Source organism: Anabas testudineus, chromosome 6 (genome assembly GCF_900324465.2).
Source record: "Anabas testudineus chromosome 6, fAnaTes1.2, whole genome shotgun sequence".
Lineage (NCBI taxonomy): Eukaryota > Metazoa > Chordata > Actinopteri > Anabantiformes > Anabantidae > Anabas > Anabas testudineus.
In genome coordinates this window covers 8,679,593-8,705,486 of record NC_046615.1, presented here as the reverse complement: position 1 = coordinate 8,705,486, position 25,894 = coordinate 8,679,593, and the positions used below count along the sequence as shown (strand labels likewise).

The window sequence follows — 25,894 nt, the reverse complement described above, 5'->3', positions numbered from 1 at the left end:
TCGTATGCTCTTGATATGAATTCCTAACCAGACAGTATGCCTACAATTCCATTTCCGTCCATAACCTACCCACCCGTTTTCCACTCTGCGCAGCATCGATCATGGGGCCTAATGGCAGACCGATACTGTCTGACAATGCTCACTACCCAGGATGAATGGAGCACCCACTTGCCACACCTGACCATGCTAGCACTTGACACGAAAAACCAGGTCAACGTCTCGAAAGACGGACAGGGCTGCTGATGATTCATGCACACTCACGGAGATGGATGCAAACAAACTGATCCGCGCACAAATGTGCACACACATATGTGCGTGGGTACACCTGAGTATCCATTTATAACCCACAGCATACCAGAGATGAAAAGAGGGCAGGAGGCGATGGCTAAATCTAAAATCAAATTCAAAAGGAAAGTGATTACTGCTGGTAATTTTCTGTTCATGCACGACTAACCCTCTGGTCAGACTCCCACCCTCCAACATCTCCTTCACTGTAAAAATGAAAGCAGGTGGAAAAAAGATAACATCTTACTGAGGCGCCCTTAGACAATCAGGGAGAGGAGATGCACTCTTATTATCAGAAGGCTGTACAACATGATTACTGGCTGAAGCAGCCAATTACATTGAAGCGATGATTGCCATGATTCGTTGATTCCGTCTGTACTTTCTCAGTCAGCTGAAAAGACAAACAACTGGCCAGATGCTCTCAGCCAACTGAAATGGTTCATTAGAGGGACAGAGAAAAGGAGGGTTCACTGTAAAATACCAGATCAAGTCATTTGTCTATTTCGTCAAACATACACAAAGTGAGAGAGCTTCAGGGAGGCTTCAGCTCAGTTCTTGTTGAATTTAGGCACAAATACAATCAGAGAAAGAGATGTATCTGTCTGTTGTTGCACAGCTAAAGCGCATAAAATCTGCTGTACCCAGTGACGAGACAGACCAGACTAATGGTAAAGAAGGAAAGAAAATAAAAGCTTTTTTTTAAATGAAGCAAAAAATGCAGACGGCATGTAGGACACGACTGGCTGGCAGGCAGACAGACAATCTCGGGGAACCATGTTGCTATTCACAAACATGCACAAAAGGGGCTTTGGAGTGAGCCCTTGGAGGTTAGGTCTAATCCTGCTCCAACTCTCACGATGCCACTCAGACCTATTGTTCAGCCATGAAAAGCACAGCCAATCTCCATAAACTGATGTGCAAGTGAACAGGGGTCAGCATTGTCTGTTTGCGTCTGTGTGGGCATAAAGGCAATGGAAGAACACCAGGTTAGATGGTGTAGAGCAAGTTGTAGTTGATTATTTTTATAGCGTTGGACACACCGGTATGTCTATTTTTACACACATAGGCAAAAACCATGTATTTATCTCTAATGAACACTCCTGGTACAGCAGTTACGTGTCTATACAGAAAGCCCTTAATTAAAACACTCTTCAAAATCAGTACTTATCAAAACTAAAGCTGCTCTTTATCAGCATTTCAAATAAACTACGTTTATGCAGAATCTCACAGAACATTATCACTGTGCAGTTCACCTCCGAGTCATGGAGAGTTAGTGTGCAACCTTTTTCCACTCAGTGGTTTTGTTTTACTGCCCACAACTTGCTGGTTCACAGATTGTTCCATTTTCCCTAAGCAGTTAAAAATGCATGTTTAAGGATTCTGAAACTCGAACCTTAGTTTGCTTTGCATTAGCTTTGTTTGGATGGATAAAAAGGATGGATCCATTCATTATCTAAACCACTTATATAAGTGGGGTACATCCCAGAATGGTCGACAGCCTATCTCAGGGTTGACATACAGTATAGACACATATAGAGGAGAGCACTGAGCACTGGGCATTGAGCCTGAGCAGTGTGTACCTGTGTATTATTATCTTCTGAACAACAACCTAAAATCAGTGGTGTGGACAGAACACTTCTAATATCTAATGGTGTCTTAAAGTTTATCCACATTAGGTTGGACATGGCCTCAGAGACCTCAGTTTATAGTAGGTGAATAACAATAGATGGCTCTGGGGCATCTCTCTCCTCACTAAAGTACAAAGAGCTGCTATCGGCTCGCATGACAATAAGTTAGTGAAGGAGCACATGTGATAAAGATTGAACGAAAATAGAAAAAGAGAGACTGGATCAAGCTCCTGAGGCCTCGAGTCTAGACTTCAGATCCAGTAGCTTAGTAATCGTATTGTCAGTGTTTTATTGTGCGTGTGGCTGTGTGTTTTGGTCCCCGCAGTTCAAATCTGAAATTGTGTCTTCGTGTCAGTAACCTCCTTCCTGTAGCTCCAACATGAAGCCAAGGTTTCCATGCCCCACAATAGAAGCTGGACCATGGCTTCACTGCTTCCCTTTACATTACATTACAGATTACAGCCACTAAGTCCAGAGCTTCTCTGATTCCTTGTCTCTTTTCCACCTTAGGTCAGGGTTAAGTAATTGGCTTGGCACGAACCGTTCACCTACACAGAGTGGTAAGATGACACTAAATGGGCAACCATTCAACATACTGTAATGTCACAGTGAATCTTAGTGCATCAGCATATTTTAAGTAAATGCACTTATGAGGTAATGACGAGGGACATACTGGGTGAATATATGTTTAAAACTGTACATTTCTCTGCATCAGGAGAATTGGCCAAGTGTGTCTCTGGTGGGCAGGATTTCATTAAACGCCAGCGCCCCTCACCCCCCATCCCTCTCCCATGAATTGCTGTTGATCTGAGTTCAAAGCCATCGATTTGCACACCACCTCCGCAGAAAATGGAACAAGAAAAAAAAATGCCACATGTGGAAACGAGTTGCCATTGATTCCCTTGTGGCATGAAAGAAACATACGCATGTACAGTGTGACACAGGGACAGTTAGCGCCTTCCTCTCATGATGGGGGTTGCTAATCAACTTGACAAGCCAGCAAAGCAGCGGTGGAATCACACAACGCAGCCTTCGCATCATGCATGTACAAAAGGTTGAGGAAGCCGCGGTGCCAGAATTTTACAGACTTTACCTCATTCTGTATCTACCCAGCATTAATGGATTATGATTTAATCCTCAACAGTGGTCCAGCAGTGCACTAGCAAAGCAATAAATGTACAAAATATACGGCCATGAGTTTTCTCTATGAACACCAGAGCCATGACTTTAAGTACTTGCACTAAATGTAGACCCTGGTACTGGACGCACAGGTAGAGGAACTGAAGCATGATGGCCATAAAAATGACAAGAGCCCTGTAGACTTTCTTCAAAAGCCAGGCACAGAAACCCTACCAACACCAGCCTGCAGTTAGGCCCTCTGCATCTTCACTATAACATTTTATATTAACAAACGCTGCACTTCTGCTGTCATAGTCTTTGTTCCTGTTAGATCATTAACCTACATGAGACTCTTCATTAAACATCAGCTGGTTGATTTGCCACACTGGATACCACCCACCGCGAGCTAGTTAATGAGGCAGCGTGTTAATAAACTCATACTGGGACAGTCCTCATGGCAGAAATATCGATTGGTGAGCGTGAACATGCAATGCAGCACGAGGATCAAACAGGATTTTCCAGAGAGAAACAACACGACGTGACTCAAGTCTGAACAGTGTTCTTCTTTTTTTTTTAAGAACCATTTGTACAGCTTCTCTTTCAGTGACCTTTTAACTTCTAACAGTCGAGGATTTTACAGCCCAACAAATGTACGACTTATCAGACTCATTACGTTTGGGATAAAGATGTCACATTTAACAAGAAACAAATTGTCATTGTCTTATTCAGCTCCCTGTTGTTCTCCGTTGCATCATCGGAGTTTCCTTCCACTGGCCATGATGTGTTTCTGTGCCACCCAATGTGAGGGGGGGAGGGGTTGACAGCAAGAGGCCACAGAGGGCAAACCCAGCAGGGAAATCAGAGCTCTCTCTTTGTGTGATTCAATATCACGCTTGTGTACCCATGAATGGATGCCAAGACATTCGAGTTCAGAGCCAAGGAAGCCACAGCCGCGTAAGGCTTTAGCGAAGACCAGACGGGTTACAAACAGCACATGCTCCCACACACAGTATATTCTGTACAGTTGTGAGAAAGAGCTACAAAAAAAAGGAGAATTATAAGATATAGGTCACACACAAACAAATGTGGCCTGGGAGAGAATTCCAATACGAACGGGGCTGACTTTAGAAAACGCCAGCAAGCGCGTAAACAAAATCCTCATGCCATTCAATGTGGCAGGTGCCTGAAGAATCGAGGACTGTCTCCGCCACTGAAACATCCAGACAGAGGACCTTGAACCTGTTGCTTCACAACTCTAAAAAGTTCAGATGAGGAAACCGCAATTGCTAGAACATCACCTGAAGAAGATAGAAAAAAAAAAACAGTTTTTAAACCTGCAGTTTATTCTACATTCAGAGCAGCCTGCTGAACAAAATCTCTAACCCCTCTGCTCACACTCACTGACAGTCCACACGTCAGTGCACATATCCCTCTGTGCTTCTGCTGCTCTCGGCTTGGCAAGCGGGTAGGAAGGAGGAATTGTGAATTATGAAATTGGATTATGAGTTTAGGAATTCACTGAGCCCCATATTGTCTGTCAGATGCTCCAGAGGATATTGTGAGGGAAGAATATATTATTTTGGAAAAATGAAATAGGGCGGCTAGTGAATTGACATGCTGGTAAAATATAATGAGTCAGTGCTTTATGAAGTGGTAAAGAAAGAGATGTTTTGCAAAACCATGAACAGATTCTTAGCAACAGTTGCCTAGCAGACCTTAAAAAAAAACATTAAAAGAAAATCTAACGCAGAACAGGTATATTTATATAGACAGAGGGGTGTCTATCCCAGTCCAGCAGTCTAAGAAACTCATCAAATCCAACCACATGCTTTTGTATGCTTGTCAGGAGTATGAGTTTTCCAAGACTGGATCAATTGTTTTGTCTGCGAGCAGTGTGCTACACTGGTTAATTGGTAGTAAAAAGCAGTAACAAAGCATAATGAGGGAAATCTCCTCTTTATTTTGCCGCTTGCATTGTAGTCGTCACTGATGTTGTTTGTGTCTTTGATGTATATCCATGTAACCACACAAAGCAAGTGCGTAGAAAGGCGTGCAAAAATTATGGTGATTAAAAAACACTTCTTTTAACCCCAGAAACAACAACGCGCATACCCACATGCGCACACAGCTGCCTAATTATGTGATTTCTTAAGTGTGCTACACAATGCTGATGTCTTAACTCCCAGATGGCCATAAGAGAAATGTTGGTTGCCGCACGATTGCATGTGTGCGAGTTTCCATACAGCATCTGCACAGCACTGTATGCTACGTGTGTCTGTCTGGCCCTGAAGCTTTCTGACACCCCAATCAGCCTAACTCTCAATTAGTGAATCAGAGGCACTTAAAGAGGAAACACCACGGGGAATGCTGGGAGAGATGAGGCAGCAAAGGAAAGAAATTTTAAAAGAAAAGTGCTAGGGGGCAAGGGGAAAGAGAGAAGAGGAAGTGTGTTCAGAAATCTTGCTGATGGCAATTTTTCTCATTTCGCAGTGTGTATGTGCTGACCAATACACAACGCAGCTGCTATTTTGTGCACAGGCCTTAGAAGAAATCAACTTCTTAATCTTTCTCGATTCTGAACACAGCTGAGGCCCCATTTTGTTGTTTAAAAAGTACAATAACTTATACGTGTCTCTTTTCTCACATAGATATCTGGTCAAACTACACAGTGTGACGAGAAGGCCATCCGGGAATAAATCCATCATTGAAGAGTCTTTGTGGTCCAAAATGCTGTGTAACCAGAGCGTTGTGTTTTGCAGATCTCTCTTGCTGCTGTCACTTTCATCAAATGGAAAAATGGGCTATTGTGGTTTGTTTCACCAGGATATTCAAGGTTTTACAGACTATGAGGGGAGGGAAGAGCAGAAAGGATACATGAAAAACTTCGAGGTGTCTGGGACAGCTTGTCAGACAACTCAGGTTTATATCCATATTACTGCTTCCCATTCTCTACAGGTTGAGGCTGAGGACTCACTGTCATTCCTAAACCTTTGTTGTCAACTCCATGGCAACAGTGTAGGGCAGGCAGCGACTACTCCAGCTTCCCAGAGCTGTTTAAGATTCAGGTTAGAGTGTCAAGTTAAACAGGCTCTAGCGCTGACTGTTAATCGGTCACAAGCAGGTCCGTCCGCGTCCAAGCATTAATCAGTTATAAAACACTTTGTGTCACACACGGCGAGGTGCGCTCACTCACTTTGATTCTGAAGCTCCTGAAATGGAATGATTCCCTTCACCACTGGCATGCAGCACGATAAATCTTCTTCTCCTTTGATCACTTTGTGAAATGAAGGTACCAGCTGAGGTAGCAGAATGCGAGCAACCCAACAGTACAGTCCTCAGAAGGACTCTAGGTGTGCATCACAAACTAACATGTTGCCTTTAACTACTTAGGTTTCTAAGTTTACTAGTTGGACTAAGTGAACGTTTCACCCTGATGATAGACTCCCTGCTCTGTATTCTAGTTCATCCTTATAGCTCCCGGGCTGCAAGACATATTTCCTCAAACACAGAGCAGCAGGGGGTAGTATCTGCCTTCCTGCTGCTCTTTATCTAGTGCTGCTCCACAAGAAAAAACATGCATCAGTTTGCCAGTTGCCTAAAAAGGTGATGTAACTTAAACGTGCTGCATTTACAAATCTGCTTGGTTTTCTAACTATTGTGTTTCTACATTAAATAACTGGGTAGTTCTAGTCTAGATCTGTGTGATTCATTTTAGCAGCAGGGATATCCCTTGTTTAACATTTTGGATTATCGGTGGGACATTTAAATCTCTGTGGGGAAAGGCTGAGCTCTGCTATGACCTGAATAAAGTGCTAGAGTTGCTGAGGGCTGCAGGCTTGTCTGAGCTAACAGGATGAGGTTGTGAGGCCAGACGCCCGGAGATGCTCAGTCAAGTACAAACAACCACATAGCATTGTTGGAATAGTGGACAGGGAGCAGAGCGATGATAGCAATTTTTAGCTTGACTTTTAAACTAATGTCCACTTCATTCATTTTCTGAGGGATTGGGATGCTGTGTGGGTGTGGAGCACAGTCCTTTGCATGTGTGTGTTTCAACAGGGATGTGGTGTCAAGCTGACTCACATGAAGCTGCGTGAGTCAACCTGCTGACAGGAAAATGTTGCAGTGGAAAGCTGATATAGGCTTCAGGTAGTTTCATTGTCATTTATATAATGACATGAGCACACAGAGACACTTGCAATTGTGCATACACATGCTACATCTGTACAAATGCAGGTTTTTGGCACCCCACCTGAGATCAGGTACACAACATATCCTTTCTTGTGTGTTCAGTAAGTTTAACATTTTCTGCATAATGTTCACACATCCCACTACCTGCGTCTCACAACATTAACCGTGATAAAAAGCACTGCTTTATGGCAGAGAAACAATTGTTGAAAAGCAATAAAGCCTCAGTGTGATGTGGCTTAAAAGGTCTGTAGGTTTTTAAAATATGCACAGTCCACATTAAGCCCCTTTTAAAATAAATCTCTTTTGGCAACTGGAGTCTGATGATATTCTCCTTCCTCTATTTGTCATGCCACCTCCACAGCTCTTGCACCTATTTTCCTCGCAGCTGGAACTCTGGAGGCAAATCTGAATGCTTCCAGAGTCAGGTTCCCTACAGCTTCAATAGGAGGCATGCAAGCAAATTCAGCTCACAAGTGCGTGTGCATGTGTGTGTGTATGTACCCCCACAGGTGCCAACTCACACAACCCCGGAAGGAATAGAATCTAGGCAGCGAAATAGGAATCCCTTGTAGCATATGAATGAGCAGAGGGTAGCTGAATGAGGAGAAGGAATAGAGCATAGGACATGTGTGTGTCTGTGTCCATGTGTTGAGTGTGTGTGGCTACCAGCAGGGATAATATCCAACCCAGGGGGACAGCAGCCTGCAGCAGGACGCAGGTGCTACATTCCACAGACACATCACATCCAGGCAATATAGTGAGTGGAGCACAGGCAGTGAGAGGCAGTGGTGGTGGTGGTGATGATGGTGGTGAGGGGGTGAGAGTGTCAAGATAGAGAGAGCTGCCTGTCTTGGCATGCTGTAATGATGGAAGGACAGCACCTGCAGAAAGGCCAAATCACACTCCAATGCTAAAACACAGAGTAAAGTAGAAATACACACTGTGGCGAACACAAATACACACAGATCACTGTTGGACTCAGAAGCGAAACAACAGTAGATGTGTCATTTTTATTGCACAGCACTCTCAACTGACCTTAACTATTATTGACTGTGTTGTTGTTGAGCAATTATAATTAGAGAAAAATGGCATGTTGCCACACATTGTGCACAGATATTCTAGTCTTAGGACTAGAGCATCAAGGAAAGGAAATACTGTTTTTTTTCTGGCCACTGCATTAAATCATAAAGTGTCAAACTCAATTAACATAGAATCACATGTACCTCTACATAGCCTCCCTTTCCTGTCCATCACATTGCAAATCAGACGCAGTGCAGAAAATAGCTCATAAGACGAGACACTCAGCTAAACACTAGCAACAGGGAGCTGTTCATATGTGTGTACGTTAACAGAAAGAGCAGAACCACTTGGCATTACATAGGTGCTCTTTGTTCAAGTAGACACAGCTCTGGTAAATGAAATAAATACATTTAATAAATAAAACAAAAATTAAAGGACTTCACCCAGTTGAGTGAGGTCTTCACCTGCGCACTGAATGAGCATACCTCAATTAGATGAGAGTGATAAGAGCAGAACCTACTCCAACCTGTGACGAGTCATTTTGTATGGGAAGAACTCAGGCTTAAAAGCAAGGACTTTTTGTTGATTGCATTTCTTTTTATTCAGAGCACGAGTGAATGTTAAAAGCATTCAAAGACAAACAAATTACTCTTCTGTATGTCCACATGCTGTGTGTGTGTGTGTGTGTGTGTGTGTGTGTGTGTGTGTGTGTGTGTGTGTGTGTGTGTGTGTGCACGCGTGTGTACTTCATCCTACAAATGTGTGGGATGAAAACAGATTAGCATGAAGAGGCAATATAATCAGCGTTCCTTCAATTCTAAGTGAAAATAAGAGTGAAATAGGGAAACCAGGTCTATACTGTATTATCAAATTGCACTGACCCTGTTTGTAGAAGGGCCAAAACACACTATCAGCTTCTCCATCACTAACTTAGACTTCTTAAGTGGCTAGGTAAGAAACACTCCTGTAAACAAAAAGTCATCTCTTTTCTCTGTCCCATTTACCCTCTCTCTCACACACACACACACACACACACACACACACACACACACACACACACACACACACACACACACACACACACACAAAGACAGAGCTGCAAAGCTACAAACACTTAAACAAGATAGAAATCTCCATACTGTGCTGGGGAATAAGTCTTCAGAAGACGCTTTCCCTGCAGTTATGACCGATACCGACTATGGAGGAGGTGTTACTGTTTATACATCCAGTCAGCAGTAGCAAAGACAAAAATCAGATAAGGGCATTTCTGCGTGTGTGACAAGCTGCTGTAACAATGAACATTAACTTGAGGGGCAAATTAACAGTTGATGTAATGTCTACTTAATCTGGCACTTTACATCAGGAAAAATGAGGGAGTTGCACGGCCACGCTTTATTGTGCAGTTGGTGATTAGGCTTGATTCAATCTAATCAAAAAACAACAGAGTGCTTTTGAGATAGCAGCAGTGGAAACCTGTATAGTGTTTTGTTTTAAAAGGGGAATGTGGGGAGACCAAATGAGTTAGTCACGCTGTGGTGACGAGTACAGGGAGATGTTATAAATAAGAAAAACCCGAAGACAAAAAAAGACAAGCATGACACCGTAACAGAGGGCTGGATTTATGTCGTACTTTTCACTTCGCTGTTGACAGTTGATGAGAACATCTGTCCTTTTAATCTACATGCATTGTGTCCAGCACTTTGTTTTTTATATGTTCATGCTTTTACTTAAGAAGAACACAGTGGGTGAACAGGCTTTTTGGTGATCAGAGCTGACTGCACAAAAACTTTGTTGTTAGTATAGTGTCCCAATTCATCCCACAAACAACAGCACACAAAACATAGAAATGACCACATCTCTATCTTAGTTTTGCAAAATGTGTCCACATGCAAGGAAATATCTGCAGCTACCTGCCACACCCACTTCACATGCATTCAAACTATTTGAAATCTTGTTTCAAAAATTGAAAGTATTGTCTGTTTTCTTATTCTCTAACACAATCAGGTAGTCAGAAAAAGTGCTACCCCAATGTCTCACATCCTTCAGCTCGTTGCCTGTCATCTTCTCCCCTCCAGCAATGTAAACACACCTCATTTTCACCAGCAGGGCAAGTAGCAAGAGCATGTCTGACAGCAGTGAGATAATAGAGTTGAATCATTTAGCATTGCTGAGGGAAGTCAAATGTAGCCAGATGAAAAGCTAGCATTTGGCCCAACATGTCATTTGTCGATGTAGAAACTGATGTAAGATGAAATAGAGGGATACATGTGTATCTTAGGAAGGAAAGAAGCAGCTGAAAAGAAAGAAAAAAAAAAAACAAAGATGAGAAACTGAGCAGGAAGAAAATAGAAGATAAGAGGGTTGAGGAGGAAGAGGTAGAGAAAAATGTGGTGACATTAGACACACAATGGTTTCCTTTGTAAGATTTGCTTTTAAGAATGTCCCTCTGTGTTATCACGTAAACCACGACCTGACTCAACAGAAACAAATGTGAAGCAACATTTCACACATCATACTACTTACTCAGTTTAGCCTGTTAATGGAATTGAAAAAGTGTTTTCAGATTATCAACTTTTGTACTTCTGAACTGTCACAAGAGAAAAATATGAATTTAGTAAACCAGTATAAATGTAAAGTAGTGATAAAAGAAATTATGGTGGTTAAAAGATGAGACATGGATTCTGATTATCTAGGTTGATCCTACTAGCTTGAATCTCAAGTCAGTGTCACTTTGTGTCGAGGAAGGAGAAATTTATAGCACTGCACTTGGCAGCAGCCCTCATGGTGTCAAGTAAGGGGGACACTGCCTGATATACTGTACCTGAGACAAAGCCAATAGAGGCCAGGAGATCGTGTGATGAGATATAAGGGTGATTTTCTCACAGGTGATTTGATGGAAAAGATAAAAATGGGGTAAAACCCTGTAAGGTAACTGGTAAAGGTTGACCCTGAAGATGAGACAGGTGGCCTTTCAAAGATTACCTGCTACAATGGAGAAAATCTAGTTTGGCGAGTTAAAGAGAGACTTGTTATGGGGCACAATAATCCCCATAATTTAGAATCTTTTACTGGTCTTGGGCTTAAAATCAATCATTGACACGGTGAAAAAAACGCTGAGTTTTTGTTGAGCAAATCATTAGAGAAAAATATCCTAAATCTGAGCACTTGCAATTATTTTTATAGATTTTAAATCTGCCACCTAAACAACAGAAAGTTATTAAATACATAGTGCATGACAGTACATGTAAACCTGGAATTCAAAGCTGTGGGTTAAAAAAGTAATAAAAACTGGAGGATTCCCAAAAGGGATGTGGAATGTGAACCTTTCAGAAATTTACAGAAAAATTAAACAGAACTGTATGTAGTCCTGCATAAGGCCCTGAAGATCATGGCCATTCACTATGGGCGTCCTTTGTCTATTACATACAGGGATTCGGGTTCTCTGAAGCTCTTAATATTATATTATTTACAGTAAAGGATGAAATCCCAAAGTTCTTGCAATCATGGTATTGACCTGTTGCCATTTAACCTAATTAGTTTGGAAGATGTTTCATCTAGTGTGTGTGTTTGTTTTTTTTGTTTTTTTTTTTGCCTTTTTGCTGAAAATTTCTAGTCTTTTGTTAACCCTGTCCTATGGCTGAACAATAAACCCATAACAATATCTATCGTGAAATAACTTTTCCTTGATATAACTTTTAGACTGGTCAATATCACTTTAATAGAACCCATTCCATCTATGTGTTGACACAAAAAGCCAATGATGATGACAATAGCACCACACGAACCAACCATGTGACCGGAAAGGTTGTTGCCAAGTCAGGTTAGCTTGATGTGCCCAGCCCAGACCAGTGCCAGAACCAAGCAATTGCTGGTGGTTAAACAACCACCTTAAACAAGCACATCCACATCTCACTTAGGAGTAAAAGAGAAGCTTTAAGTTCCCTGTGCCAACAGTATGGAAATGTGTTGCTGGCAGCAAATTAAAAATCCTACAAAAAAACAAATAACATTTTCTAATTCCAACATTTCTTATGCTGTCTTTGTACTGTTTTGAATCAAAAGTCAAATGTAGGTTTTTATGCAATTTGTAATTCATTGCATTCTGTATTCAATCTTACGGCGCCTATACATAAATACACATAAGTATATTTCCAGGTTTTGGAGCAACATATGCTGCTATCCAACAAATGTTCTGCATGTGTTCCAACAACATGCCCTGCAGTAAAGTAAGACCAGGGACTAAAGTGGCCAGTCTGCAGTCCAGAAAAATAAATAATTTGATGCATTATGAAGTGAAAAATACAACAAAGGGCCCTGAAATGTTGAGCAACTAATCTAGCAGGAATAGGAGAAAAAAAATAAAAGATTGGGGTAAATGTATCTCCTCAGTTCCCAAATGCTAACAAGTTATTGTTAAAAGAAGAAGTGATGCAGGTTTCAACATGTGATATATTGTCTCTGCACCACTTTCATTCAAATAGGCTATATTACATTATGCTATTTTTTACACAGCATCCCAACTATTCTGGGAACAGGGCTGTAGAAAGGTAGGATCATGAGAATCACATCTGTCATTGTAGATTAATAATAGACAACAGATGAATAATAGACAATCAGCAACATACATAAAAAGAAAACAAGAACAGACAGAGATGCCAAATGGGGACTGGCAAAATATGGGGATGAAAACCACTAGTAAAGTAAAAAAGCTATGGAATAGAATATGAAGGTATAATGGTCCCATCTGGAGAGAAGATGAATATATAAATTAATATCAAATATTAATGGTGGCCTGTGAAAGGTTATAAAATGAAAATGGGACAAAGCTGACACACCAGCTCTGAAATGGTGGATACAGAGGAGATGTATTTGATGGAAGAATTAGCACACACTGTGATACCGCTAGAAACCCAAATAGAAGGGGAAAAGAAGATTATTTTTTAAAAAGGAAAAAAAAATGATGATATAAGATTCTGTGACTTTTGATTTTCACGGCATATTGTAATGAACAACACAAAAAACTGTGAAAAACGATTGTGGAAACGCAGCATATGGTATGCCTAAAAAAATGAAGCGGAATATGCAAAACACTTCCTTTTCTTAAATCATCAGCCACTTGGTTTGTTGACTTGACTGAACTCCCTCATAGGTTGCTTTATAAACTACTTTTTTGCCTGCAACTCTTCTCACAACAACAAGAAAAAGAAAAACTCTCAAATATAAAAAAAATGAAATCAAGCTTTGAAAAATGATCTTGTAACTTAAAACTCAATAACCACTTTCACTAATCACAACAACAGCCACGGTTTTCGATCGGCCGCTTTAATGTGATTAAGAATCATATGAGAGTGATAAACGAAAACCTGAGAGTGACGCAGGAAATATCAAAACGAGGGTATTCAATTACCGAGACGTTACGGAGAAGTTAAATTAATGAAGGAGCATTCAAATTCAGTGCACACTAGCACAGAAGACAAACAGCTTCATAGTAACTAAGAAACACTTCTCATCTTTGAATTCCTAGGAGTGATCGTGGATCAGTAGGTAGGGCGGTCGTTTACGAACCCCAGGGGTTCCCCCTTGATTCCTGGCCACGTCTCCTTGGACAAGACACTGAAGGCCAAACAATTGAGCAGCCCAAGAGGGCAGCTTGTCCATAAAGAATTTCCCCAAGGGGATCAATAAAACTTCAATTATTTTTATTATTCTTTCCTCACGACTGGGCACAAGAGAAAAAAAAAGGGTTTGACAGTCCTCAGAGTGTGATGCTGCAATCCTTCACGAAGCAGCTCACATGATAATCAAGCCAGAGAGAGAGCAGGCCTTTGAGACGCTAAACAAAAGACTGACAAAGTGCAGCCCTTGTCCTCTCTGTTTCTCTGGCCCTCGTCTTCCGCCTCCTTTGATATCCCTACACTTCGCTCAGAAACATAAGAAGAAGATGAGGCAACTCGGGTGAGATGGAACAACGTGGAACGTAAGATGGGCTTGCTGCTATGACACAAGATAAAAAGTAAAGACGGGAGTATCTACTATCATTTGCTAGCTCATCTAAGGACAAGAGTTTCACATTTGAATGCTGTCAGCAGGGGAGCTCTGTCATAACTTCTGTGGAACAGTCGGGGACCTTCTCACTACCGCTGTATGATTCTTGGGATTTGTAACCCTTCTACTTTTTACCTATACTATATATAGTCAGCGAGAAGTGTGTGATTTACTTCTATCTAAAAGGCAATCAGACATGTCAGTGAAGGCCCCTTTAAATGTTGGAGTTAACTCTAGTTAAGAGAAAAAGCCTGCCTCTTACAAACTTTTATAAATGCAAATTAATTCCTCTCCCGCCTCCAGATGTGGTTCCATAAACATGTAAACAGTTATAAGTAAGTGAAGCATAGTAAGAGTGTGCATGATAGTGCTTTCAAAACAAAGCACGGGTGAGAGGGAATATAAAATGAAAATTACAGAGAGAGAAATCCTCTCTCCTATATCAAATGTATACATTTTTGACTTCTCAATAGAAAAGTAAAAATCCTAAAAAGCTGATTTCAATGCAACCAACATCCCTGTCTCCACAAATCCAGCCTCTACTGTCTCTGAGGTTTATCTGTCCCTCTCCTCTGATCCTTTCTCGGTCTTTGTTGTGAGCCTTGAGAAGAGGTGACCTTTTCCATTAACCACCACTACAGAAAGCTCATTCTGAACAGCAGGGAACACACAGACACACACTCTTTGATGATTGATTAAAATCCTGTGAGGTCTGGATCGCTTACAGTAAGGCAACACCAGAGCTGATACAGCCAGGCGCTGCATAGAGACCCTATGAAAGAAAATCCTTCTGCGGAGGGTGGGGAGTAAAGCGCGGAAACCAAGCCCAAGCGCTGGGAAACTGACAAATCCTGTCATGACAAGGATCATGATCGTCTACAGTCGATACTCCCACCTGACATCTGTCTCTGTGGCTCTCCCTCTTTTCTCTCTTACTATCAAAGGATAGTTTCCCCGTTTCTTCAGATTCACCACCAGCTCACTCCGCTTTCTGATTCACACTCCCCTCCTCTGTGTCTCCCAGGAGTGTCCTAATAAATTGTCCAAATTGTGTGGGTTTTATGAGTCTCTACTGGGGAAATTGGCCTTAATTAAATCTTGATAGCACTGTTTAACAGTGTGACGGCCGTGTCATTAGACAACCCTGCAGTATAAGCTGGCTCCACCTGAGTGACCTTGCACAGCACAACTTCATTTCATATGTACACATCCCACTAGGAGGCACAGCTCCGTGTACAAACAGATTACACTGATTGTACACCACGAAGGGCTCCGTTTATTATGAGTCACAGCCACATCCTCTCCTGATGCATCCTGCTGCATGTCCCACCTGTTGCGTGAGAAGGGTGTCCTTCTTCTGCCCCGTCCCTCCTCCCCAAATGCTCGTCACCCGTTCACAGCGAGCGTGCCAGCGGGAGGACAGTGCCATCATTCAGCTGCTTCCTCTTCTGCTCGGCTAAACACTGGGGCTAAAGTGCAGACAGCAGCGGGAACGGGGAGGCGCGCAACTCACACACACACACATAGAATAACACACTTGCAAAAAAAAAAAAAAAAACACATCACACATTTCTCTGGCCCATGCACATTTCTCTCTATTTTTCACCAAATCTCTCAGACAAATCTCCTGAGGCAAAGTTGTGGCAGTGGGCCAGAGCTCTCATCTGCATGGGGGAGAGCTGGTACCTTGATGGTGGCTTGTTAGGCAGACCAACACAAATTTCATTAACCCCGAGGTTAACACACTCTGGACTTGTGTTTTTCCACGGCTCTCACTCACCCTTCCTCTTCATCGCTCAATCCTATATCAGCATCAGCCAGGCTTATATTAAATACTGTATTTAATACTTTAGAAAGAAACTAGCAAAGTGAGGATACTGACCAAGAGATACACATAACTGTATGTGACAATGAGAAAATGCAGAAACGCATTACAATGAAATGTGAGCAAATGCAAAAGAACAGCGCGAAGTATGATTCCCCCTCGTCATCCTTCTGTCGTCTCCACCTTCACCAGGCAGGTCCAAAAGCAACATAGGTACAATGTGGATACAGCGTGAGTTGTAAATTAGATATTAAACATCCATGCTGTGAAATTACTTAAAGATGGAGATTTACTGGCTTTGTCAGCTCATGATAGAGCTCCCCAGACACAGGCAAACAATGGCTGTCCTGACTGCCACACGCTTTTATGGCATGGCCCTTTCAATGAAATAAGACGTCAAATACACAACTGCTTCAAGTGAAATTATTGTTTTGTATATACTGCTCTCTATATCTGTAAATCATTTTTTCAGTGATCGCAAAGACATGCATATAGATTATACAGTAGGATCCCTTTTTCAATTTCAGGACCACAGCACTGAAAACATTTATGTTTCTGCAGCGATAACTTTCATCTGAAATTATGTGTTCGTACGATATCAAAGATATTTATGTTAAGCCTGTTGACCCCTGTGGCTCTAAAGAATATCAATCAGTACATTTGTAGAGCTACAATTTCATAATTCACTCCTTTAAACATTTCCACTGATGTAAAGTTTTGTTCCATGTTCATCTGATTAACAGAGCTCGTCCACTGTGGTATAAAAGCCCAGTATTCCTAAATGGAAGCAATCTTAAAAGCCTTACTGCCCAGCTGGGTTCACACATGTCCCTGGTTTAACGTGCCCAAACCACTTTGTCGATGTAGACTTGGAGACTGCTCCCACGCTGGGCTCAGTGTCCCTGTAAAGGCTTCTAAATTCAACTCCATCAGAAAATCACATAAGTTATAAAACACGACTGCCCCAGAAATTGCATTTTTACTAGGCATAGGTTGTTTATGCCTTTTTGTTTTGTTCTTCCTTCTTCCACTAACAAATGTTCCATTTAATCAAAGATGTAAGTGGGCACTGAGCACCTGCATTATTCACAAATCTAAAAAAGGTAATTGACAATTTTCATTGTAGCATGAATAAATGATGCCTTATATGTATTTAGCTGTTACAAACACCAGCGTGGTGTCTGTTAACATTTTGTTGCCAGGGTGTTTCTGGCCTTGGTAAAACTGACCATAAGACCCACAAGAGCTAAAATTAGGGAAAGTGACATCGGACGGCATGGTTACCATGACAGCGAGCCAGGCTGAGGGTGTTGCTGCTGAGATACAATAACAACCAACTTAATACTGAACTGCAACTACTGTATATGAGCATGAATTTGTGCACGTGGTTCCTCAGGTCACTCTTTAACATCCTTTTGAGACATCAGTATAACACAGTGACACTAAATCAACAAGCTGTGTCTGTTGTATTTTTAGGGCCTCGGTGGATATTCAACATATGCAATCTTCTTCGAAACCTGTGAATGCACTGGTTTTGTTAAAATAAGCTCTGAAACATCCCACCGGCCCAACACCACATGCTCTGCTCCCATATGTTGTCTCCATGGGCAACCAAGCAGCCAATCTGTTGAGGCCCTTGAGACTTCCTCTTTGCGACTTCCTCCTTATCTGTGATGATATAAGGTGGACATGTGTACTAAGTGCTATTTTACAAACACACATACATGTATGTGTGTAAAATACATATGTATGTTTGTGTGTGTTTGTGTGTGTGCAAGTGTTTATATATAAAAAAGACATTTGTATGTGTATGAATGGATGGGGGTGGTGAGGTATATGCACATGCGTGTGTCTCCACATGTGTAATCATAGTTAATCAATAGAGGCCTGTATGCAGCAGCCAGCCTCCCCCGCCCCCTCTGTAGACCTGTTGATGCTGGAAAACAGGGGGGCTGTTGTGCAACTGGGTGGGCACATAAATGTGGCACTCATCTAATATGCACCGCAGTGCTGCCTGCCAACACACTTCCTCATTGAAATTCTGATTAAATAAGGCTGGTCTGGCCAGTGCACAATCTGAAAACTATTTAATTATACCTTTTGGCTTCCCCCATCATCACAGTTGTAACAGCTACCTTGGCTTTTAAAAATCCATAAATGAATGTCCTAAGAAACACCCACACATACACAAAAGTCTCGTTGATATTGCTCATTGAGCTGTAATTATATTACTTTGACTGCCCCCCTCAAAAACAAGGAATGTGGGATATGTTAATCCTACAGACAATCATCTACAAAGAAAAGAGACACTGTTCTGTTGTTTATACATTATGTGGGGATAAACCTCCTGACCTTTACGCTTTAAACACACTGTACATTGTACATTGATATTGGACTTGAAGTAACTTCAGCTTTCAGACTTTTAGAACTTCACTTTGGGGCAAAGCAGTCAAATTTTAAGGTCTTTGCTTTACAAGCTTTTGTCCATCAGTGCCATCGTCTCCCTGGTTCTGCATCATGCTTTCCTGACTCCCTCCCTACTTTCCATAAAATCACAAAAATATGAGTGGACTGCCCATCACCATTCTATCACCAGTCCATCATGGAGCTCCATCCTGTACTGAATAATTTAGTGGCAGAAAAATGATGGCCCATTTCAATACAGCTGTGGCTGACTTAGTGCCCTGAACGATGACAATTCAGAGTCAAAATGACCTGATGACACTTCTGTGTGATGGATTTCTATGCATACAGACCACAATATGATATTAATGAACTCATATGACTTCTGAATAATGAGGTGTCCATCAGCGTATTCAAAGTATGTAAACCTATGTCAATCCTACCGTTTTTCATTATACTGACTTTGTAACATACAGGTTCAGTTAATGATGCCATGACTTATTTAAATCCAGTAAAATTAACAACGACTCCTCTCATTCCTCATTATGTTGACCCAGGCAAACCACACATATAGTGTACACACCGAGGTGAGCAGACTGAAGTTTGAAACACTCGACAGAACGAGTTTATTGTAAAATCAGCCGCTGTAAACTGTCTCTGACACACGTCTCAAATCATTATTCACAACTACATAAGCGCAGCCGCAATGGGACACTTTATGTCAAGATGTTTATATTTCTCATAAGTCTGCTGGTCATCTGCCAATAAGACATTATCTATTCGATGAAATACTAGCGGCAATCTGTCTGAAACGTGTGCCCGCTCAAGGAGAGGATTTGGCTCGAATAAATTACATTTCTTCCAAAACAGGACAAGAGGGATGGAAATTTAACAAATTGTGATTTCATATTCAAATAAGGGAGGACTCGGGCCAAAAATGAAATTACATTACTTCTACCTGCCCCACCTCAGTGCTAAGAATCAATGAAGAATTCTTATGTGGAGCGAGAATACTGCCAGCCTGATATGAATATTTACACACTTCATAGAGCCCCATTTTCAGTAATGGTTACATCTCACTTAGGAACCCTTGGTGTGAGAGGAGACATGTTATTCATAAGAGGTTAAGTGAGCTGACCTGCTCTGAGGCCTGCTAAATGGAAGACAGTCAATTAGACACGCAGACCAGCACAGCGTAACAGCTTCCTTCCTCGCCAGACGGCCGCAGCAGACGAGTCACAAAGGCAGACTATTAACAGGATTCGGAAAATGAGGAGCACAGCAAACTCGGAAATATCACCGTGGATCAGGTGCTTTGATTTCTGACAACAAAGGGGACTGTCGTGCTCTTGGACAAGTTAACACAAATCAGCAGTAACACTGCAGGTAGCGAAATCACAAAGCAAAGCAATCATACCTCGTCAATCTCCTTCTGCGAGTGATATTTCTTTGGCTTTAGTACAATGTACAACGATATCCCTACAATAAATGTAGTAAGTCCTACAATGAGACTTATAATGTGTATGTAACGTAAGAGCAGTCACGTGCACTGAGGGTATGCTTCACTAGTGTGAGTTCATTGCAGCAGCAGTGCATTACTTTCCTACATACTGAAACAAACTCCAAACTCACTCAGCCACAGTTAGTAAATGCAACAAGCCACAGTGGCAGCTGTCAACCATCCATATGATTCAGAACTCTCATCAACAGAAAACTAGTGTGTCGTTGGGAAAACCCCACCACTAAGATCAGAGACAATAAAATGATCCCTGCGTGACAGTGTGTCAAGTTCGCATGTGTGTGCGTGGTGTACTCTCTTCAAGGACACCATAATCGCTGGATATCACTTTACATAGACAGCTGCAGGAGACAGAGTACAACATCAACCCATGTTAAAACTGTAGTAGGTGCTGCTATGTTACATCAGTCAACATCTTTTGTCAGTATCATTTTCCTTTTAATTGTTATTCCTGCATAAAACTCTGTATCATCCCCCATTACAACCAGCAAATTGTGCTGTGCACTGTGGATGAACGCAATCAATCCTTGGTGATAGGAAGCATCGCAGCAGCAGGTGGAGACCAGCCTTTCCTGCACTTGTCCACCCCCTAATATTTTCCAAATGTGACTGGCACGCCTGTGACCTCTGCGGCCACCTTCATGAACAGCCCCTTGTTTATTAATGTTGAAGGTGGCCGCGTGGCTTTCAACCTGGCCCAGAGGCCGCTGCACTCTGTACTCATCCTGGAGACAGAAACTGTTGTTAATTTATGAGACATGCTGCCTCTCTGCGTTAAGTGTCTTCTTGTGGCAGATCTCGTCCTATACCCATCACACTAGCCGGGGGAGAGCAATCAGCACGTGAAAGTCGGCAGGGAACTTGTTCCAGGGACGCATTAGTAATAAATCTAAAGTAACCTCATATAGGAACCTAATGTCATGTTTATACTAACCTTAACTTATTATAAGAGACAACTAGCATTTCTTCCAGCTCCCCGCTGGTATAATCTCTACAATACTGACTTTACAATGGCCTTACCAAGCTTTATGGGATCATTATCCTCTGTAATGTCACTTTAATATTCCTATAATATTCTTGCAGGAGGTCACAGACTTCACAGTGATGTTACACTAGTTTATGATATTATCTCCTGAGGTATCACTAGTATTCATAAAGTGAATGTTACCTTTCAGGTGCTAATAGTCCTTCATCCATCATGGTAAAAGACAAAAGTCCTTTCACAAACCTTCAAAGTATAACAGTGGATGAAATGCCTACCTTTCCCGTAGTTGAAGTGGAGTTTGATGGTCTTGCCCTGGTTGATGTGCAGGTAGGTGAACCACACGGCGGAGGTGAGCAGTACCAGCAGCAGCAGGAGCTTGAACTGCTTCCGGATCTTCTTCACGGGGAAGCGCAGCATCCTGGCTCGAACATCCTCCGGTGGCCACCCAGTCGAGAGTCAAAACGGGTCCGGATGGTGGCTCGGACTGCTGCTGTGTTTTGCTGTGTGTGCTGACGGGCTGGATCTCTCCCGGTCACAGCGGCGGCATCTCCGGCAGCACTTATTAGAGTAAACAAATACCGAGAACTACAGTAGAGAGCCGCATCTCATGCCCCCTGATCCACGGGGGGACAGCGTCAAACGCGTCGTATCCTCACATCTGGGGCCAAACACCTCTGTGGCAGTCATTGCTTATGAATGCAGCCCGGTTTCTCCCCTTCCCTATGAATAGCGAGGCTTGTAAACACACGGGTCCCCGCTGGAGTTTCCAGGCGGCTGGAGCAGCAGGGAAAAGGCTGCAGAGCCGCTAAGTTCAGCAAAGAGTGTGACCGAGGGAGCAAAGTAGCAGTCTGGCGATAATCTACTCAAATCCCCTGAAGCTCAAGCTCTTGCTGACACCGTGACGCTGATTATTTCATCAACTATTCGAGGATCATCCCCCTGACATGGATTTAAAGCAAAGTATCAAAGAGACTTTAGTTTGGAGAGGCGATCGGACGGAGCACCTCCACAAAACTGCAACAATGATCGCCTCCAGCTGGAAGACGGAGTTCTCCTGCAGCGAAGACGGATGGTTTTAATCTTTTCAAATGAAATTTAAAAGGCCTTCAGTGCAACATGACATGGGCTAATGCCGGTGAAATGTCTGACAGAGTGGCAAAGATGAAGGTAACGCGATCAGGGAAAGGTTAAGGTGGCGGTGAGCCAAATGTCAGAGCACCGCGCTCCATCCATTGTTAAAGAAAGCGACACTGTTTCCTATGGAGGACAGCGCGTCGAGACGGAGCGCGTTTTTATTCCGGTCCCGGGAGAGGAGGGGCGATCAGCTGTCATCCTCACACTCGGGTGGGTTTGAAGCCCCGCGACGAGTAAATATTGAAGCAATAGGGGAAAGGAAACCGCGGTTGCTCCATGACAATAGAGGTTTCTTAGAAATGTCCAGGGGACAGATGTCCATGTGCTCCGGCTGCTCCGCTGTCTCGCGGCAGGTGTATCTCACCCAAAGTACCTGCGTCGTCCGAGTCCGATCCTCAAACTACCAAACACAGACAACTGGAGCTAGCAGCGACGCACTAACCTGTGTTGTTCTTCTGTCAGGAGCTTTGATTATTATTTTTTTTCTCCCCCCATTTAAAACGCCGCAATAGCATCGTCCAACCCGCTTGTCACCGCGCACAGGGAGGGAAAAACGAGCGGAGCTCCGGGAGGGACGTCGCGGAGAAACCAGCAACAAGGTGCGAAATAACCAGCACGGAACATGGTTTTTTGTTTTTGCTCGCACGACGAGAATATGAGCTTTCACCGCACAGCTCAGTACGCCCATCAATTGAGCATCTTAACGGTGCGGAGCAACCTAACCCGGGTGGGTCGGGGAGCGACAAGCCAGCGCACCAATTGCAACACCGCGAAGGGTTCCGGGGAGGCGGGATGAGGACGCTGGCCCTCAGCGAGGCTTGGTAGGCTGCTGGTATGATCCATCATCCAATGGATGAACGCACCGTCTGAAACTTCTTCAGCTCTCCTCATTCCGCCCTTCGCATAAATTCAAGACCCAATTTGAATTTGGTAACAGATTTGACGTTTTTAAGGCACTGAAGAAACAAGTGGGAAATAAAAAGCATTATTATTAGGGATAGTTTGTAATTTGTTAGTTATTAAATTATTTATTATAATTTATTATAATTAAATTGAATTTCTTAATTTCTACAAGGAGCCCCCATTCCTCATGATCACTTCATATCAAGCATCCTCTTCTGAAATCACCTTAAAAAACCAAGTGAGAGCGAAAGTGACACCATTATGCTGCCACTTCTTTATTATTTTAATTTGGAGGCTGAAATAGAATTCCCTAACTTGACTGCAGCTCACCACATAGCTCCTTACAAAGTAATTACACATAACGAGGCTTAATGTGTGCTGCGTGTGGCGACACCCTGCAGAGGGACTCTCAAGATACGCGCAGGGCTGCCGCCCTCTGGTCAAACATGAAACAGCAGGGACTGCGTTCACTGAGGCTACGGACTACTTGGTGGTTACTAACCCAAGTTTAATCCAGTTACAGGCCCAAGAAATCAAAATACATGTAAAGAAATAACAGCACAGTCAAATGGAAGCTGAGACTGGGAATTGTAAAGGTGTGGATTGGCTGAGGCAGGCGTCTCACACGCCCACAACGTCCTGAGAAGATGTCTCACAGGGCTGATGAAGAGAGAACACGCGTGAGATTTAAAGATAAAATCCAAAAAAAGAGGAAGAAGGAGCCCCATGTGGTGGTTTTAGTTTAACCTCTAAACATCCTGTCATTCACTTTGGGTTGACAAACAACATGCGGTACACGCTGTACAGTGAGCTACTGATGCCATTATGAGTCTAGATAAAGAACCAAAGGACACAAAACCTGGCCTATAATAATATGACCTCAATTTAGTTTGTCCCAGCTGTGCCTCCTGAATCAGTTGGACCACAAACCATAATCCCCTGTCCTCTGTGGATTAATAATGTAATCTTCAGAGCAAACACAGAGCATAAATGAAATGCTTAGGTATTCATCTGGGTGGCATTGAAATGAGTACTTAGTGAATGACCTCAGCCAAACATCACTTATGCTAAAACAAAAACTTCACAGCGCTCACCTTGCTCGAGCTATTGCAGGGAAAACTGAAGGCATTTCATCACACACACGGGGTTTGAAAGTCATTCAAAGTGTGTAATCAAATAGTTTCATGTACAGTTTCTTTTATATTATTATTATTATGTTTTCTCTCCCTCTTCTCTCTCTCTCTCTCGGCTGTGGGACATCATCATGGGCCCTTTGAGGTCCTGATTCTGTTAATCTTTGTGTTTGATCATCTGACTTGTTTTTGTGAGACAGAAGGCCAAAAAAACAAGTCTTGTTGCTCCTCTGTCAGTATACTCACATACTCCCTTTGTGCTCTATTTCTGTTTCTTGTACAGGCAGGCGAGCATCCAATGCACAGCAAGAGACCTGCACACTTTTAACTCCCTTTAAATGCAGTCAGGGAGTTTCACACACAGCATATGGTTCGATTTATTAGTGAGTAGCACCTTGGCCAAGGTGCCAATTTGTTAATAGGAATGTTTCAATGTATTTGAAACACTTTCATGGTGCACAAGTCTTCTTCAGTTTATAATTTAACTCGTGCTGTTGTCCCTCTACGCCACCCACTCCCCACCCGACCTTCTCTCTCTCTTCCATGCCTGCAGAAACATCTGGCACCCAAGTCCCAGCCTCCAGGGATTACTGTGCTTGGATGAATCCAAGAGGAGGTGGTGTGCGGTGGAATGATATGGACAGAGAGGGTGTCCAAGGTGGGGACTGTTAGATGTAAAGGAACCGCTTTCTGCTGGGGTATTACAGAGACCATGCCCACAGGGAGGAGTGAATGCCCAGTTGGCTGTGGGAAGCTTTCAAAGAATAACAGTGTAGTTATGATATCACTGAACACAACTTAGGGTCTAGGCATCAGCAGGGACTTAGCTTGCAGAGAGCATCGTCTTAGAGTGGGCTGGCTTTTGCATTTAGAGCCCAGAAGATGTAAGAGAGGAGAAAATGGCCTCTTTATCAATGCTTCCACAGCTATTAACTGATTCAGCTGAATTGTTTTCTCCGTCGACTGATCCAGCGCCTGCTTGTCATTGTCTATCTCTTCCTGTCCTCATACGCATCAGCCTACACGCCCTTCAGTGTCTCACAAACTTCCCTCCTCACCCTCCTCCAACCTTCCAACCTTCTTTTTTTTTTCTGGGCAGCACAGCAGCTCACAGGCTTTGATGAGAGGTCTGAGCTAAAATATCACAGGGATTAAGGGGTTTTTGCCTCCTGCGTCCCAGCAGATCAGCTCTGGCTGCCTCATGCGCCTGAGCTTCCTCCTACCCAAACAGGTGCGGAATGGCATTTCTTTCTGCTCCGCTGTGCCCTATTGAATTTCCTTCTGGGGGAAATAACATTCCTCTATGTTTACAGATGAGTAAGAAGGAAAACATGGGCAGAGGCGACGAGAAGGGATAAGATAAATGATGAGAAAAGGGGAGATGACAAATTGAGGGCACAGGATTTTTTCAGGGGGCATTTGCTCTGTTTTAGTTTGGTGTAGAAGCCCATACTGTAAATATGTATAGATGTATACACACACCTGTAGTAGTGTAAATACCAAATAAAAACATAAACATGTGCATACTGTGCATTCAAAGTTTGAAAAGTTCCCGACTCAGACTCCAACGCACATGCACCAAGACAGACACGTGCACTCACCTGCAGCTGGTTCTTTTTAATACAGTTAGACAGATTTGAAAATTAGATGTCTCCAAAGAGACATCTAAAAGACACATCTCCAGTTCAGATGGAGCCTTTAACA

At 42.7% G+C, this 25,894-nt stretch overlaps 1 protein-coding gene across 1 annotated transcript in view; it reads right to left on the bottom strand.

Moving 5' to 3' along the window:
- Nucleotides 1–22,825, bottom strand: part of b4galnt4a (beta-1,4-N-acetyl-galactosaminyl transferase 4a) — a 114,939-nt gene extending 92,114 nt beyond the window's left edge. Inside the window, exon 1 of the mRNA XM_026364709.1 lies at nt 21,296–22,825. Within this exon, the coding sequence (XP_026220494.1) occupies nt 21,296–21,437 (142 nt within the window). The 5' untranslated portion in view covers nt 21,438–22,825. The remainder of the gene's footprint in view (nt 1–21,295) is intronic.
- Between the last annotated feature and the right edge of the window lie 3,069 nt (nt 22,826–25,894).